At 33.7% G+C, this 16,589-nt stretch overlaps 1 protein-coding gene across 1 annotated transcript; it reads right to left on the bottom strand.

Annotated features, from left to right (window-relative positions):
* Positions 1–391: 391 nt before the first annotated feature.
* On the bottom strand, positions 392–8,640 carry LOC110038505 (uncharacterized protein At4g37920, chloroplastic). Its single transcript, XM_020743369.1, has 6 exons — positions 8,290–8,640; positions 6,940–7,217; positions 6,642–6,807; positions 4,299–4,543; positions 1,598–1,785; positions 392–746 (listed from the first exon to the last, which is right to left on the bottom strand). Exons 1-6 carry the CDS (start codon positions 8,510–8,512, stop codon positions 530–532), a joined length of 1,317 nt encoding a protein of 438 aa, XP_020599028.1. The 5' UTR covers positions 8,513–8,640; the 3' UTR covers positions 392–529.
* Positions 8,641–16,589: the final 7,949 nt, after the last annotated feature.

The raw sequence follows: 16,589 nt of genomic DNA, 5'->3' as shown, positions 1-16,589 counted from the left end.
ACTACATTACTTGAACATCCAAAGCCTAGTTAATCAATGGCCATATTTTAAATTCTACATTGGAAGGCTCTTATTATGAATTTGTATTGCAATAAATTAGCTATTATTTAAAGATTAATTAATTGTATAATAAATTTTAATTAAACAAATTAACTTTACAGATAAATACATAATAATTAATGCTTATAACAGTACAAAACCAATAAATCAAACATCAGTAATTATGATAAAAACATATTAATTAATCATTCATTGATTAATGAATGAATTGTTCACCTTGATGAAACTACTAAACATTAAGTTAATAAGCTAATAAAAACTAAATTATATGATAATAACATTTCATGCTCATAACAAACAAACATCAAAACCACCATAATTTTTGCAAAACTTTGGACAAATTCAACAATAATTTACTGAAACTGTCATCCGCTCAACATAACAGAATAATTACAACAACAAAATAAATGAGTAAATAATAAAAAAACGAAATTACAACATTATCAAACAAAGCCTAATGTTTGGGTTTCTAATCTAATGGTTCTGGTTCAGATTCTGATTCTTTTTCATTGGTGACTTTGTAGTTTTTCATGTATTCCTCCTCTATTGTCTCCTTCAGAATAAAGAGTCTCTGGATCACCATGGGATCACTCATTTGCCGAGCTTCTACAAAGTCAGTCTCTTCCTTATTGAGAGAGTAGGCATCCAGCATTATCTTTATCCATTTGTGCAGCTCCTTGGGTGTTCTATCATGAAAATATCAAACAATACAATTACTGCAGGGTTGAGAATGAAAAAAGAAAAAAAAATTTAAGAGAAGGAAGGTTTCCATATATACCACTCAATTCCGATGTATTTACATGCCTAACACTTAAATGTTAATTTTTACATATGTGGCACCTTACCTATGCATGAAAAAAGTATATTTAATCTTATCAAAGTTTAAAAAAAAATTGTATTTTTGACGTGATATTAATATTTTGGGGGGTATAAATGTAAAAAAGTAAAGTTTAGGGGTTAGATAATGTAAATACAGAGGAATTGAGTGGTATGTATGTCAATGCTCAAAAAATAAAAATTGTCTGATCACTTCGCAGCATGGATGACAGAGTGTAGTATGGCCATGAAGGCATACGGCTAAACGGAACTAGAAACCTGGAGATTAGCTGAATTGTTGGAGATGTCCATAGAACGATTAATCTTAGACTGAAATTGTCAGAGCTCTAGACACGATTAAAAATAAAGGGTTATTTAAGAAATTAAAGCAAGCATGAGATGTGTGGATGCCAACTTGGAGCAATAACTATAATAACATGTCATTGGCAGGAAGGAGTGTCAATCTTTTAACAATCAATTAATAATATTAACATGGATTACAATTTCATTTTTCTTAATTCTATATCTACCAAAAAGTTATCAGTAGAAAGTTTAGTTGTCTTCTGAAATGTATTGATATGTTTATTTAAGTCAGCTTCATAGCTTCATCATGATTTTAACTGTTACTTGTCAAATCTCATGCAATACAAAAGCAAAAATACTAAAAGAATAAGAGAAGAAGACAATACTCAGCATCGTATTTTTGGTAAATGTTGCTTACGTGTACAGAGCATTGGGATCCTTCACTTCTTGTTCACCTCCAGGAGAGAAGGAAGTTGCTAGGGCTGAAAATCGTTCTTCTGGATCAACTATGTTCAGTAAATATTTTAGTAACTTCATCTCTGGTGGTGCCATATTTCTTAAAGCTTTCCTTGTTTCTTTGTATATACGATACATTATGTCTTTAACCTGCAAAATTATAATGGTGATTCTAAGAAATCAAGCGAAAATCTGGAAAAAAATGAACTCAAAGGGAAAATCTGAAAAAAAAAAATGAAAAGATTGTATTAACTTATAATCCAGTCTGCGTTATGTAATTATTTATAAATGCAAAATACATGATTATAAAGAAAATATCCAAGTTGCAAGCTTTTGCGGCATATCCATTATAAACTTAGCCATTAACTTCCAAAAGCAGTCGAAGTCAAGTCAAACTGGACAAAATTTTAAGATCAATTTGAAATTAGCTTTTAAATGGGAAGGATAATGCCCGATATTAGAAGATGAAATTCTATTACAATTACTTTCAACCTCATAGAATTTGTAATAATTTTGATTGGAAAGAACCACAACTATGCAATAAACAAAGTATTTATCAAAAACATGCCATGCAATTTAAAAAAGGGAATTTTACGTAAGTAGCATACAATTCTTATGTATTTACATATCTCATACCTAAACTTCTATATTTACATATATAGCAATAGGATGCTTTATATCTATGCATGGAAAGGTGCATCTCACTTTTAAAAAGTGATACTAGTACTATTTTTAATGTGATGTTAAACATTTTATTGTTGTGTGTAAATATGAAAGTATATATGTGAGATATGTATATACCTAAGAATTATGTGCTATGTGCGTAGATGCCCCTTTAAAAAAAAAAACTCTCTTACAGCATCACCTTCAACATATGGCTTTTTAGAAGGAAGAAAAGAGGGGAGAGAAAGGGGTATGCAGAGCAATAGATATTGCAACAATAAGCCCTCAAGCATTAGCTTCACTATGTTTTGTATATCATGCAAATGTTATATCATCACTGTGGGTTGCTGAGATAATAATAAGCTATAATAGCATCTTATATGGGTAAGTTGAAAAAAAAATTAATTTTATATACATATTTTGAGATATTTTACAAATAATTATCCTAAATGATTTGTGGGAATATTAAGCTGTACATAGGCATAGTTCTCATCAAATCCCTTTAATATTAGACCGATTCTACAGGCAGTTTAGAGAAAAGAAAATGGATAAGAAAGAGCTTGAAAAAATCCATATTTGAGTTACCAAAATAAAGAATTAAGAGTGTCTTTTCTTACTATTTACTCCTGCTTCTATTTCTTCTTTGTATATATACAATTTATTGATATATTAGGGAACATTGCAGATCAATTTTTGTTTTATATTTTTATTTTTGAAAACAAAAAATAAAAAACAAACAGAAAAATAATATTTAGCTGTCTTTTATTTTATTTCTTAATTTTATTTTTAAATGAAACACAGTTGTTTTTAAAACACCCAAATCACGAAAAACGCATTTTTTCCTGTTTCGATCTCAAACATGATCTATAATTTTGTGTATAGATCTAACATTTTGAAAAATTCAAATGTAGTTGGCTTCCTTCTAAGGACAAAATTTTGGCAACCAACGGCTTGCATAATAATCATTATATAATGGTCTTGATTAGATAATAGATTAAATATCCTTATGACTTTTTGGTATATCGCATGTCTTTGTTTATGATCATATGCATGCTCCTAGTTAGAAAATGCATTAATTAAAAGGTTGTATATAAATAACTAGTGTCGAAAGATTAGGCAGGAAAAAGCTGCAAACCTAAGATAACATACATGTTTTTTCAAAATGATTTAAGATAAATAGGTTTAACATCTCATGCAGCAATTGATACAAACAAGTACAAAATGATACCTAAAATCAATCCCAAATAGTGTAGTTAAAGTTAATGATGATTAAGATTAAAAAATGACTTTATATGTGCTAGAGTTATTGAATATCTTCGTCTTTACATTCACATTTTTTGTGATTTCTAACATTCATTTATGTTCAGTTAGCAGGTAATAAGAGTTGCTTGCATACTGGTATTTGAGCTCCTGGCTATATTCAACACTGTTGCCAACCATATGGTGAGCATAAATTTTGTGCGTTTTTGTTGCATATCCATGTGTGCATATGCGAATCAATATATATAGGAAGATTCACATACATAGCACTCAATTCCTATGTCATTACATATCTAACATCAAAATTTCAATTTTTACATACATACCACCATAGCTATGCATGAAAAGGTGTATTTCACTTTTAAAAGTTAAAATGGTAATATTTTTTATGTGATATAGATTTGGGTGGTATAAATGTAAAAAACAAAGTTTAGGTGTTAGATATGTAAATGGACAGGAATTGGGTGGGGCACATGTAAATGCCCCATAAATAAATATATTATACACATGCGTGCGCCTTACCAAAATTCAAAGACCTAGTTGGTATTGCCACGACATTCTTTTGGCATTTAGAAATCTTAAAACGCATTTTTCCATGCACACTAAAGCAACAGAAACAACAAATCTGATAAAAAAAAATGCAATTAAAACCTGAGAGAATAAATCTTGATGGGCAAAAATCAAAAGTTCTGCTGTAATGCAGAAAATTGTTAAAATATTTCTAACATCTTACTCCTTACCTCATTCTTCATTGTTGCAGATTCTTTTGCTGCTGCCCATGTTCTGTTTATGACAAGAATCAAGGATGAATCAAGTTCCTTCACCTTAGCTAAGTGATTTATCTTCTCGCATGCAACCTCTAATGATGATGAATTTAATATGTCATCTAACTTTGACTGAGCAGCTTCCAAAGTATCCAAATGCTCTATGGTATAATCATACGCACGAACTGCTGACAAGCATTTGGCTCCAAGTCTAGCCATTACTTAATTACCATTTACCAAAGAAATTCTGTCAGCAATCTTCAAGGGAGCCGGAAACATGGTAAAAAAATAACTTTTTGAAATAAGTAGCCTTCAAAGTGCTGATTTGAAAAACCAATCAGAAAAATCAATCATTTTTTAATGAATGTGAAAAATAAGACAAATAATTAGTAAATTAGGCCACTTCTATGCAAGTAGCATTCTTTAAGTTGATTAAAAGACATATTTCTAATGGATGCCATAGGGATTCATACTCTTATATGTGAGCAAGTAAATCCACACAGTTGGGATAAGGATAAGAGCTTGCAGTTTATATTGTAAGTATATGTTGAAAAGAAGGGTAGAGTCATTACACAGCGATCCATCCTCCTTATAACAAAAAGAAAAAAAAGGAATAATTAAATACAAAGCACTCAAAAAATTGCTATTTAGAAAACTAGCACCATGTGGTTTTTTTAAACTGCCGCCACAATCAAAACATTGAGAATTTGCTAAAACGAAGAAGTATCTGTTGGGGTTTCATGATGAATTTTGATATTTGAGTGAGAATTTAAAAATAGCAATGTTTTGAGTGCAATATATGTAATTGCCCAGAAAAATAAAAAAATCAATAATCCGAGCATCTCAACTTTACATGCTAGTGTACAATATAAAGATCACGTAACACAAACATGGAGAAAAAGCAAATCTTAACAATCTATTATTCAACCAACAATTCATCATAAAAAAAATAATAATAATTAAAAAAAAACAACCGTTCATCTATCCAAGTAACATTCAATATATCAATTGATAAATCTACTCACCAATCAATGCCTCAATGGCGCTACTTATCAAGCACTCTAGATATATTGAAGAATGGACGGTTCACAATAAATAATATTAAGAGAATTTGACAGAGGAAGAATAAGAGTGAGAAAAATAATAATAATATTTTTTAGCATATAAAGGATGGTAATATAAGCTTTTAGTAATTTATGCTCACAGGTATTAGTACCATGTCCAAGTGATAGCTAAGAAAAGTCAAAAACAATCAAATAATAAGTTCTTCAATAAGACAGTAAGGATACAAATTAGAAATTCATATTAAGCTACTTTCTCCACCGCAGATTAGAAGACCATGTGTCTTCAGGTCTGAATTAGCACAATTGGCAGAGCTTCTAAGTAACTTTACAGAGAAGAATACAGATCGACAGCAAGGCTAGAATAAGAGACGAGAAAACCAATAAAAGCAACTTGTTCCATTTAATGACCAAAGAAAAAGGGAAAACATGTTAAAATTAATAACATTATCATTCAGGTTCTATCAAAATTTGCACATTCATTCTCCCAAGGGATTGGGAAAGAGAGACAAAAAAGCTTCTAGTGCAACTAAACCAGAAGCTCTCGCCTTAGTTCTTCTATTAGAATCAAATAAAACTTACAAGAAAGCAATAGACAACATCTAAAACCAATTTGCTAAAAGGTGCCATTGTTTTGTTGTTATCTAGGCTGACTACTCAAGAACCTATGTTGGGTGCTTGAATAAATGGACCCCCTTAATGGTCTTTTGCTAAGTTTTCATGCTGGCTTCTTGCTGATCTCGTTGTATTTTCAGTTTGCAGGTAGACCACAAACTATTTTAAACTTAGTGGAACATTTATTAGGTGAAAGATCTCAACTATGATTTCTCTCAAAAATTTCTTAAAAAAGGATCTAAAATTAATCTTTATTTTGGTCTGTTTGCTTCATTCTAAGACTCTCACAAGCAACTTTCCTGGCTACAACACATGGCTAGAAGAAACAACTATCAATGGGTACATAGAAAGCCACGCAATGCGATAGCAACATTGTTAGACTACTTTAATAACTGACATATGGATCTATTTGATTGATAAAGAAAGCATTTTGGCAACTAAAAAATATGCAGTAAATCTTATTCTGCATGATATGTATAGAAAATCAGACCACAAAAAGAGGAGAGTAAAACAGAAAAATATATCCTAGGATGATAATCTATATAGGATACCCTGAGGAAAAGGAAGCCAAGCAAATGAACATAAGAATTTGAAAATACAATAAAATTACACATTTAATATTACGATACTCAGATTTCATTACCATCTCGATCCTCCAGACCATCATACACTTCTGAGAGAACATTAAGATAACGAAAAAATTCTCCAGTGAAGTCCTTGCGCCTTCTTGCCACAATTGCATTGAGGTCCAAAGGATTTTCCTGAATCTCTTTGAGAAGAGAAGAACTCGTCTCTATCTCATCATCTACCTACAACTTATATATAATTATATACCATGACAATAGTATTGCAAATGCTTGATTGATGGAAAAATTAGTGCATCAAACTCATAAGCAATTAAGGAAAATAAAACATGAAGATTCAAAGTAAACAACTGATACCTTCTTCAATTTCCTAGCAAGTAAATTTAACCTTTTCTTCATGTTTGGATCCCTTTCAGCATCAGCACGTGCTTGGCACCGATTGAAGAAGCTATCCCTATATTTCTTCCAATCATCCCTAAACACCAATACCTTTCTCCAGTCCTTAGTTTGAGGCTTCTCTTGCATAAAATATTCAATCATTTTATCACAAAATTTGGTCATTGTGTACCCCTTTGCAACTTCAACATCATCCTTTTCCTCACCTTTTCCCATACATCTCTCGCTTGCTATAGAACCTTATTGTAACAAGTTTAATGAAAAAAAAAAATGTTAGATGCAATACATAACTTTAACTAGCAAAAAGGAAGCATTAAAAAGACAAGGGCTACTTTCCTTTCATCATCAAGTTAACCACACAATTTCAACACACAAAAATTGGAGAGCCCTCATTCCTGATACCCATTATCCCTGAAGAGCAATCTCAATGACTTCACCAAGATTAGGGCTTGTTACAAAATTAATGCAATGTGCAACAAAAGAGGCAAAGAGAATAACACACAGTTTTAAGGGAAAAACCTTAAACAAGAAAAACCATGAGCATAAGAAAAAAAAAATCATTATAATCAAAGAAAATTACAAAGTTGGATGCTTGTTGCCACCCCCACATCCTTGCAGGATCAATGGTGCACTCTGAGATTGGGACTACCATCACATATACCTAAAAAATTTTCCCATGATTTTGATTGCACCAATTGTACCACACATCAAACTTTTAGATCCAAGCCCAACAAAATTCGGGTCACAAATTCTAATATGGCTCATTTGTTATATTGTAGATAAGAAAAAAATATGTTTTGAAAAAATATGGATGATGTTGTATTTGCTCATTTTATGAGTGAAAATGAAATCATTACATTTGAGAGAGTTTTAAGAGGAATTGTGGAGCCATCTTTATTTCAACCAACCAAACCATGAATCTAATTTTTTTCATTATTTTTCAAAATCATGTCACTAACTCCAAGCACCCAAATAAACACTTAGAATAATCCACAAGCCAGTAACATTTGAAAAAATATATATAAGTTAACAGAGAATAAGAAACCCCTCGTTTTCCAGTACCCATTTACTAGATAAACCAAAAAAAGATCCAGGCTATACCGATCAAAGATAAACTCCACGCTCATTTTCCAAATAAACACAAAACGACCACAAGGCAAAGAGGACAAGAAAATTCGATTAAAAAAGGCAATCTTCGAGCTATCTAAAACCTATATTAAAACTATCCTTGCTCCTAAACTAACCCAATAATGGTAACTCCACTAACGAATCGGCAGTGAATGGGAGAAGGAGGCAGAAATGGCTGCTTACTTGATTGGACCAGGGCTCGAAAGTTTTGCACTCTTCTTCTTCTAGGAATACGAGTAGAAGCGCACGTAGAACATTTAGCGGCGCCAGAGGAGCATTGGGATGTGTCGGGCATTGGAAAAAAAGAAGCGAAGTGGCCGTATGAGAAGTAGGGATGAAGAGAAGATAAGGGCTTGATTGTTGGGATTGGAAGCTCGAGAGCGAATACGCTGCAGCTACTTTCCATTGCTCTCTTTCTATCGTCTCTGTTCTGTCTAAAGAACGATGGCTTGCTCGTGGAGATGGCAAGCCTTGTGATGATGAGCTTTGGGGATGGGAAAAGAGCTAGAAAACACCTCTTTCAGCCCTCCTTTAGAAGCTTCCAAGGAGATCTACCAAGGGCATTTTGGTCAAATGGAAGAAGTGAACCCATTTTAACCCAAAGGAGGCTCACTTCTTCCTCAAAAGAAGGGTCTCAATCTCCACTTATTTTTTTAGAATTTTGAGGGCTGAAAGAGTTTCCTTGGAGAAACTTGGAAAGCTCAGAGGTCCTTAGGAGAGAGCTGCTTGGAGAGGGCAAGAGAGGAAGATTTAGGAAAACTAAAGGAGTTTATCTCCCTCATTCTCTTCCCCTTCTTCTACTTCTTCGTCCTCATCTCCTTCATCCTCCCCTACCATATTTCTTGGGTGTATGAGGAGATCTTCTTATGGAAGAGCTTGGCTGGCAAGGGGGCAAGGCGCCAACTCTCCTACACTAAAGGAGAGCTTTATCCTAGCTTGAGAAAGGATTGCGAGAAGATCATCGGAGCATCAGTTTGTGTGTGTGTGTCTATATATATATATATATATATCTATCTATCTATGTGTTGTGTGTGTGTGTGTGTGTGTGTGTATACATACATGCATGCATCCATACGCACAGCTGCTTGTGTGTGTATATGTATATGTATATACATACATACATGCATGCATCCATACGCACATGCATACATACATACATGCATACATAGAGGTCCTTAGGAGAGTGTTGCTTGTAGAGAGCAGGAGTGGAAGATCTTTATCTTCCTCAAAAGAAGAAAATTAAAGGGGTTTATCTCCCTCATTCTCTTCCCCTTCTTCTACTTCTTCCTCATCTCCTTCATCCTCCCCTACCACATTTATTGGGTGTGTGAGGAGATTTTTTTTGTGGAAGAGCATGGCTGGCAAGGGGACAAGGCACCTACTCTCCTCCACTAAAGGAGAGCTTTATCCTAGCTTGAGGAAGGATCATATTAAGTTTATATGTGTGTGTGTGTGTGTGTGTGTGTGTATCTATATATATCTATATCTATACACATACATATGTATGTATGTATGTATGTATGTATGTATGTATGTATGTATGTATGTATGTATGTATGTATGTATGTATGTATGTATGTATGTATGTATGTATGTATGTATGTATGTATGTATGTATGTATGTATGTATGTATGTATGTATGTATGTATGTATGTATGTATGTTATATGTATATATAATATGTCTTAACTTATGCTATAATATCGCTCAGATGTTTCGGCTAGGGCAAGGAGGAGCTCTGAGGTTTTCGGCGATTTAGGCGTGAATGGATATCTCTTCCTCGTTTGCGGTATCTGCTCCGATTTCAATGAGATCTCTCCATTTTTTCTTGATTGCTTGCTTTTTTGTGGCTCTTGGTTCCCTTTTCGGGTTTTTTAATTGCCAAAAGCTTTGCGGAGGCTCTGGCGGGTTCCGGTTCTGCTTCGATTGGTTGTACGGGGATTTTCCCGAATGCTTTCCATGATGCTTTGGTTTTGGATGATGATTATCATTTTATTAAGAAGACTTGTAAGAAGAATGAGAAGTTTGTTTGGTTTGTTTCGGAGGAGGAAACTAATATTCTTGCTTCATCTTGTAAACATGTGTTGGTTGGGAAAATTACTTTTGGTCTTCTTAAGCTTGAAATTATTAGGAGAGAATTTGAATCTTTGAAATTTACCGGTTTTTGGCAAATTGGCCCTTTGGATGGGAGGCATATTTTGATTCAACTCTCAAATGATGAAGACTATACTTGTCTTTTTGCTCGCCATTTTCTTAGAATTAATAATGTTTTCATGAAAATTTTAAAATGGATGGTTGATTTCGATCCTAAATCGGAACCGTCCACGATCCCTGTGTGGATACGATTTCCTGGTTTGAAGTTTCACCTGTTTAATCATGAAGTCTTATTTTCTTTAGCTTCTGCTTATGGCAATCCTTTAAAAATGGATGGTCCCACGCTAAATTTATCTCGCCCTTCTGAGGCCCGCATTTTAGTGGAACGTGATACACTTCCTTTTTGTGATGAAATCTGGATTCGTTCGACGCATCATGGGTATTGGCAGAAAGTTGAGATCGAAAGGCACTCTCCCTACTATTATAATTGTCACATGTTTGGGCACACCTCCTCGCATTGTTATCATCTGCATCCTTATCTTAGAAAGGATGTTAATCGTCCTTTACATGCACCTGCACCTGAAATCCCTCCTAATGTCCCTCCTAATGATATTATGAATGTTAATGCTAATGTTCCCTTAAATATTCATCATATGGATGATGCTTCTCATATTAATTAGGCAGGTACTTATGTTTTGAACCATAATAGCCCTCATGTTGAAATAATTGTGGAGCAAAATGCTAATACATTACCTACTAATGTTGATGGGGATCATCCTATGGACAGGGATCATCCTATCTCTCCTATTTTGGAGGTGGTGGGTGGGGTTATTAATGCTGGAAAAGTTCCACACTATGTTGGTTCTACATCTACTGCGATGTAGGGCAAGCTTCCATTAGATATTGGCTCCACGCTTTCTTTAAATGATAAACTCATTACTCATGCAAATATTTCTGCAGCTACTAATGCTATTGAAGAGGAATGGATGGTTCAAAAGGATAGCAAGAAGAAAGGCAAGCAAAAGAATGAGCTTATACATCATGATATGGATAACATTATTCTTGATGGAAGATCTCTTTCGGATGGAGAACAAGTCAGCACCTCTTCTAGGTCTTCTTGGAGGGGTCACATGAGAAATAATGTTTAACATTTTGTGTTGGAATATTAGGGGAGTGGCAGACCCTTCCTCCCTTAATAGGTTGAAGCATTTATGTAGGGTCCACAAGGTTCACATTTTTTTTATTCTTGAGCCCCTTGTTACTAAAACAAAGACCGGATCTGTAGAAAATGTAAACAGTACAAAGTCTTTTTCAATAAAAATAATAAAATTTGGGTTTTCTGGAAACATAATATTGATCTTACTATTTTGCAGAATGAGTAACAATTTTTGTTGCTTCATTTTAAGATGGATATCTACTCCGCGTTAGCTACTTTTGTTTATGCAAGTTCTTTACTTCAAGATAAATATTATCTATGGCAAAAGCTTGCTATTATGAGAGAAGCTATTCATGATAATTGGTTTGTGGGGGGGATTTTAATATGATTATGTGCCCTTCAAAAAGGAAAGGTGGAGGGAGATGCAACTCTAGTTTGATCAATCGTTTCTTTGATAAGATTAATGAAGCGGGTATACTTGATTTGGGTTTTATTGATCCTCCTTTTACTTAGCGAAGGGGATCCCTTGCCCAAAGGCTGGATCGTTTTTTTTTTTTGTAATCAACATTTTCTCAACCATTTTCATGTCTCTAAAGTTCTTCATTTATATCATGCTGCCTCTGATCATAATCTCATTCTCCTTCTCTTGCTTTCATAGTTAAATCGGTTTCTTATTAATTTAAGTTTCTTAATATATGGATTACTCATGACTCTTTTTTGGATCTTGTTAAACTAAAATGAAAAGTTGAGTGTGCAGGTATGTGCAGGTACCCTTGGCACAATTTGTGGCAACTTCATAAAAAGATTGCTACGCAATTAAGAAAATGAAATTTAAATGTGTTTGGTAATGTTCACAAGAAGGTTCAAGAGGCGAAAGGATTGTAAATAATCTCGACAAGTTGTTTGTTCACCGCAACTTGTGGATGATTTAGCCTCGGCTCATGCTAATCTTTTAGAGGCTATCTCGTTAGAAGAAGGTTTTCTTCAGCAGAAAGCAAATGATATTATTTTTTCCAATGCTGACCGCAACACTAAGTACTTTCATGTATCCATTAAGCAAAGGAGGAATACCAATACTATTCTTAAAATTAAATCTCCACCTGGAAGTCTTCTAACTCGTGATGAAGATATTGGTAAAATCGCGACTGATTATTTCATGGATCATCTTTTGACCAAATCTCATATTCTTCCGGTTAATGCTTCTCTTTTTGATAGTGAACGGGACTATGTCTCCTCTTTTTCCCTTCATGATGTTCCTACTGAGCAGGAAATCTTTAATGCTTTCAAGGATATTAATACCAACAAGTCCCCTGGTCCAGCTGGTTTTACTGCCTCATTCTACGTTTCTTGTTGGGGCATCATTAAAAGGAAAATTATTCTTGTTATTCAAAGTTTCTTTTGTGGGGAAGATTTTGAGAATACTTTACTTTTGCTATGATTGTTCTCATTCCTAAAGGTACTGATAAATCAAGTTGGGACAAATTTCGGCCTATCTCCCTCACTTCGATTATTTCTAAAGTTTTGAGTAAGTTGATGTTTTCTAGAATTCAACCTCGTCTTCCCAAGATTATCTCGCCACAACAGTCAGCCTTTGTTAAAGGCCATGAAATCACTAATAATATCTTACTTGCTCAAGACTTATTGAGGATCTTGATAAGAAATGTCGAGGCGGTAATATGGTTCTTAAGCTTGATATTAAAAAGGCCTTTGATACGATCAATTGGGATTTCATTATCAACATTTTGTATGCGAGTGGCTTCCAGCACAACTTCATTTCTCTTATTAAAAGATGGCTTCATAATAACAACTACAGCATTATGGTTAACGATAACACCTATGGTTTCTTTTTTGCTAAAAAAGGCATTAAACAAGGTGATCATTTATCTCCGACGATATTTATAATTGTTTTTTATTATTTATAATTGTTTTTTTTATTATTTCTCTCGTTTGATCAATGAAATGCAGCAAAAAAGATGTATACTCACTTTCAACATAAGTACAAGGTTTTGGTTAGTCACCTTGCTTATGCGGATGATGCTATCAATTTCTCTAATGTCGGTAAAAATGCTATTAAATTGTTGATAAAGGTGCTAAAGGAATTCCAACAAACTTCTGGATTAATATTTAAAAGAGATAAATGCAATCTCTTTTTTTGCAAGAACGTTAATCGCTCTATTGCTTCTTGGGTTATTCCGTTCACTGGGTGTCATGCATCTACTCTTCCTCTCAAGTATCTTGGTGTTAATTTGTTAAGGGGACGCCGGAAACAAATTCAATTTGATGATGATGTTGTTGGGAAAATCAAGTCCAAAATTGAGGACTGGATGAATATATTTATATCTAATGGTGGCCGCCTTACCTTGCTCAAAAGTGTTCTATTCAACATTCCTATGTATGCTTTGCAAATTCTTGATCTTAAGAGGAGCACTCAACACATTTTAGAGAGGATATTTAATCATTTTCTTTGCTCTGAAAGTCATAATAGGAAGCATTGGTCTTCTTTTGATAAAGTTTGCAAACCTATGAAGGCTGGTGGGTTAGGGCTTAAGAGTCTCAACCAAATCTCTGAGATTAATATGTGTAAGTTGTGGTTTAAATTTCACTCAAATGACTCCCTATGGGCTAATTTTTTGTACCACAAACATTGTTCTAAATATCACCCGACATTGGCTCATTGAAAAATGGGTGACTCTAAGATTTGGAAAGCAATCATTAAGGCTAGAGCTACGACTTCGAAATTCATTTTTTGGGATGTCGGACAGGGCAACATCTCGATCTGGCATGACCAATGGGGTCAAGGTGAGGTTATTATCCCTCTACAATCTAGTTTTTTGCATGACTCCATTCTCTCTGATTTGTGGCTTCATGATAATTGGGATGTTAATAAACTTAATAATGTTTTTGGTGCACAAGCTACTATGATTTCTAAAATACCTCTAAAGACTAATACTAGGGACCGCCCTATGTGGAAATCTATTGGTTCTCTTTCTCCTACTAAAATGCTTTTTGCCAACCTTTATCAGTTTAGTGATTGGAGATGGGGACATGTTATTTGGAATTGTTTTATTTCTCCATCCATTTCATTCTTTTGTGGAAATTTTTCCTCAAAATGCTACCATTAGATGACATTTTGAAGCTTAAAGGTTTGAAATTGGCTTCCCAATGCTATTTATGTAAAAGGGATTCTGAATCGGTTACACATCTTTTCCTTAGTTGCCCTTTTGCTGCTGATACTTGGAACATTTTGGGCAATCATTTTGCTATAAAATGGTTGAATTCCTTTTTGATTGATGATTTTCTTAAAGTTTGGAGAGATGTGGCTCAAGTTGAATCGAAGTTGTTTCGGTTTCCTCTTGTGGTTCTTTGGTTCATTTGGATGGCGAGAAATGATGCTAAATATGACAATAATAGTCTTGTGGTTCTTCGGTCCATTTGGATGGAGAGAAATGATGCTAAATATGACAATAATAGGTGTGCTCCTTCTATTATTGCTTATTTTCATCGAGCATGTCGTGCTCTCTGCTTACAAGGTACTACTGATCGGTATAAATTGGGTAGGAAGGACATCTTCTTTAGATGGCAACCCCAACTTTAGATTGGGTCAAAATTTAATTTTGATGGGGGGGGTTTTCTTCGGAACCACTATGGGCAATGTTTGTTTTTCTTCCCCTCTCTGATACTGGTCTCATCTCCTTTGGAGGCTGAAAGTTGGGGTTTTTTATTGGCTTTACAACTTGTAATTTGCCTTAAAATTTACAATATTATTTTTGAGATAGATTCTCAAATCCTTATCGATGTGTTTTCAAGGGCTTCTACGACTCAGTGGGATTTGATTTATACTATGAATAGAATTCGGGATATTATACATAGATACAACTTGAATATACAAATATCCTACATTTATAGAGAAGACAACTCTCCTGCGAACTGGTTAGCCCATACGGGCAAAGAAGCTAATGAGGTTATAAGTGGAACCTCTACCCTTCCACAACTTCATCTTCTTCTTAATGGGGACCTACTTGAAACTCCATATATCAGATTTTAGTTGGGTTAACATTTCAGCTTCTATGGATTTTTGTCTTGTGTTATATTCCCTGGTGATGTGTTTCTTCGGTTTTGAAGTTTTGGATTACATGGCATGGGATTTTCTCCTTTTAGTCATCAATATATGGCTTGTTGTTGAGGATTGGGTTTCAGTTGGGACTCCCTGCCATATGTTCATTGGTTATTTATTTCTCTTGATCAACTTTGGGAGTTGGGGAGTGGGGGACTTGCTGAGTCATGTGGTTAGATTTTTTTTATTGGTTTTGGGGGATTTCCTGCAAAACTCTATATTTATTATGACCTTACGCATCTTTTGATGGAGTGTGTGGTGCTTGTTTTTCTGCAGGATTTTTTGCGAGCCTTGGAAGTCCTCGGGGGATTGTTCGATGCTCTAGCTTTTGCTTACTTATTTGGGCGCAGTTTGCTTCTTATTTGGTTTCTTCAACTAATGTTGGTTTTCTGTGTACATGTAATTTGGGTATACTTTTTTTGCTTGATATATTTTTTTTGGATGCATGTATTTTTGGGTATTATATACCTTTTAGTTTTCCTTTTTTTTCTTTTTTGTGTGGCATTGTTATGTGGACAATGGAACCCCTAGGACCTCTTTGTATTTTTTGCTTTTTAGTTGGGATTCATTTTCTCTCTAATTTGTAACTTCTCTTTTAATTAACACGTATGGAGCCACGAGCTACTCTTTTATCAATATATATATATATATTATACCACGCATGATATACGTTTTATTTCCATAAATTTAAGCTTTAACAAAATCTATTCTTTATATATGGCGCGAGTTATGCTTGAAAATTAAGTATTTTAATATGTAAAAATAAATTTTAAGTATTTGATATGTGAGGAAAATACTTTTTAAGTGTTAAATTTAAAATTTAGCATGAAAGAAAAAATATAAATTTTTAAATACTTTGTTTGAAAAAATATAATTTCAATGCCTCATATTTAAAATTAAATATTTTTTTAATGCAAAAAGTAAAATTTTTAAATATTTTGTATGTAAAAAAAGGATTTATGAAATTTTATGTATGCGAAAAATTGAATTTAAGTGTATGTGCGTGTGAATAAAAAAAAATTAACTCTAAATATTTTGTATATGATATAAATGGAAAGCGTGTGTGATAAAATTAAATTCTAAATTTTTGCATGTAAAAATACAATTTTAAATATTATA

The sequence above is a fragment of the Phalaenopsis equestris genome, unplaced genomic scaffold, assembly GCF_001263595.1.
Source record: "Phalaenopsis equestris unplaced genomic scaffold, ASM126359v1 Scaffold232974, whole genome shotgun sequence".
Taxonomy (NCBI): Eukaryota; Viridiplantae; Streptophyta; class Magnoliopsida; order Asparagales; family Orchidaceae; genus Phalaenopsis; species Phalaenopsis equestris.
This window is presented reverse-complemented; position numbering and strand designations above follow the sequence as displayed.

Bases quoted from the DNA above. Each gene is read 5' to 3' on its own strand.
- LOC110038505 (XM_020743369.1), bottom strand. From the start codon at position 8,512: ATGGAAAGTAGCTGCAGCGTATTCGCTCTCGAGCTTCCAATCCCAACA. The intron at 6,808-6,939 runs GTATCAGTTGTT...TATAAGTTGTAG, and splicing joins TTGCTAGGAAATTGAAGAAG to GTAGATGATGAGATAGAGAC. The intron at 747-1,597 runs GTAAGCAACATT...TTTTCATGATAG, and splicing joins GATCCCAATGCTCTGTACAC to AACACCCAAGGAGCTGCACA.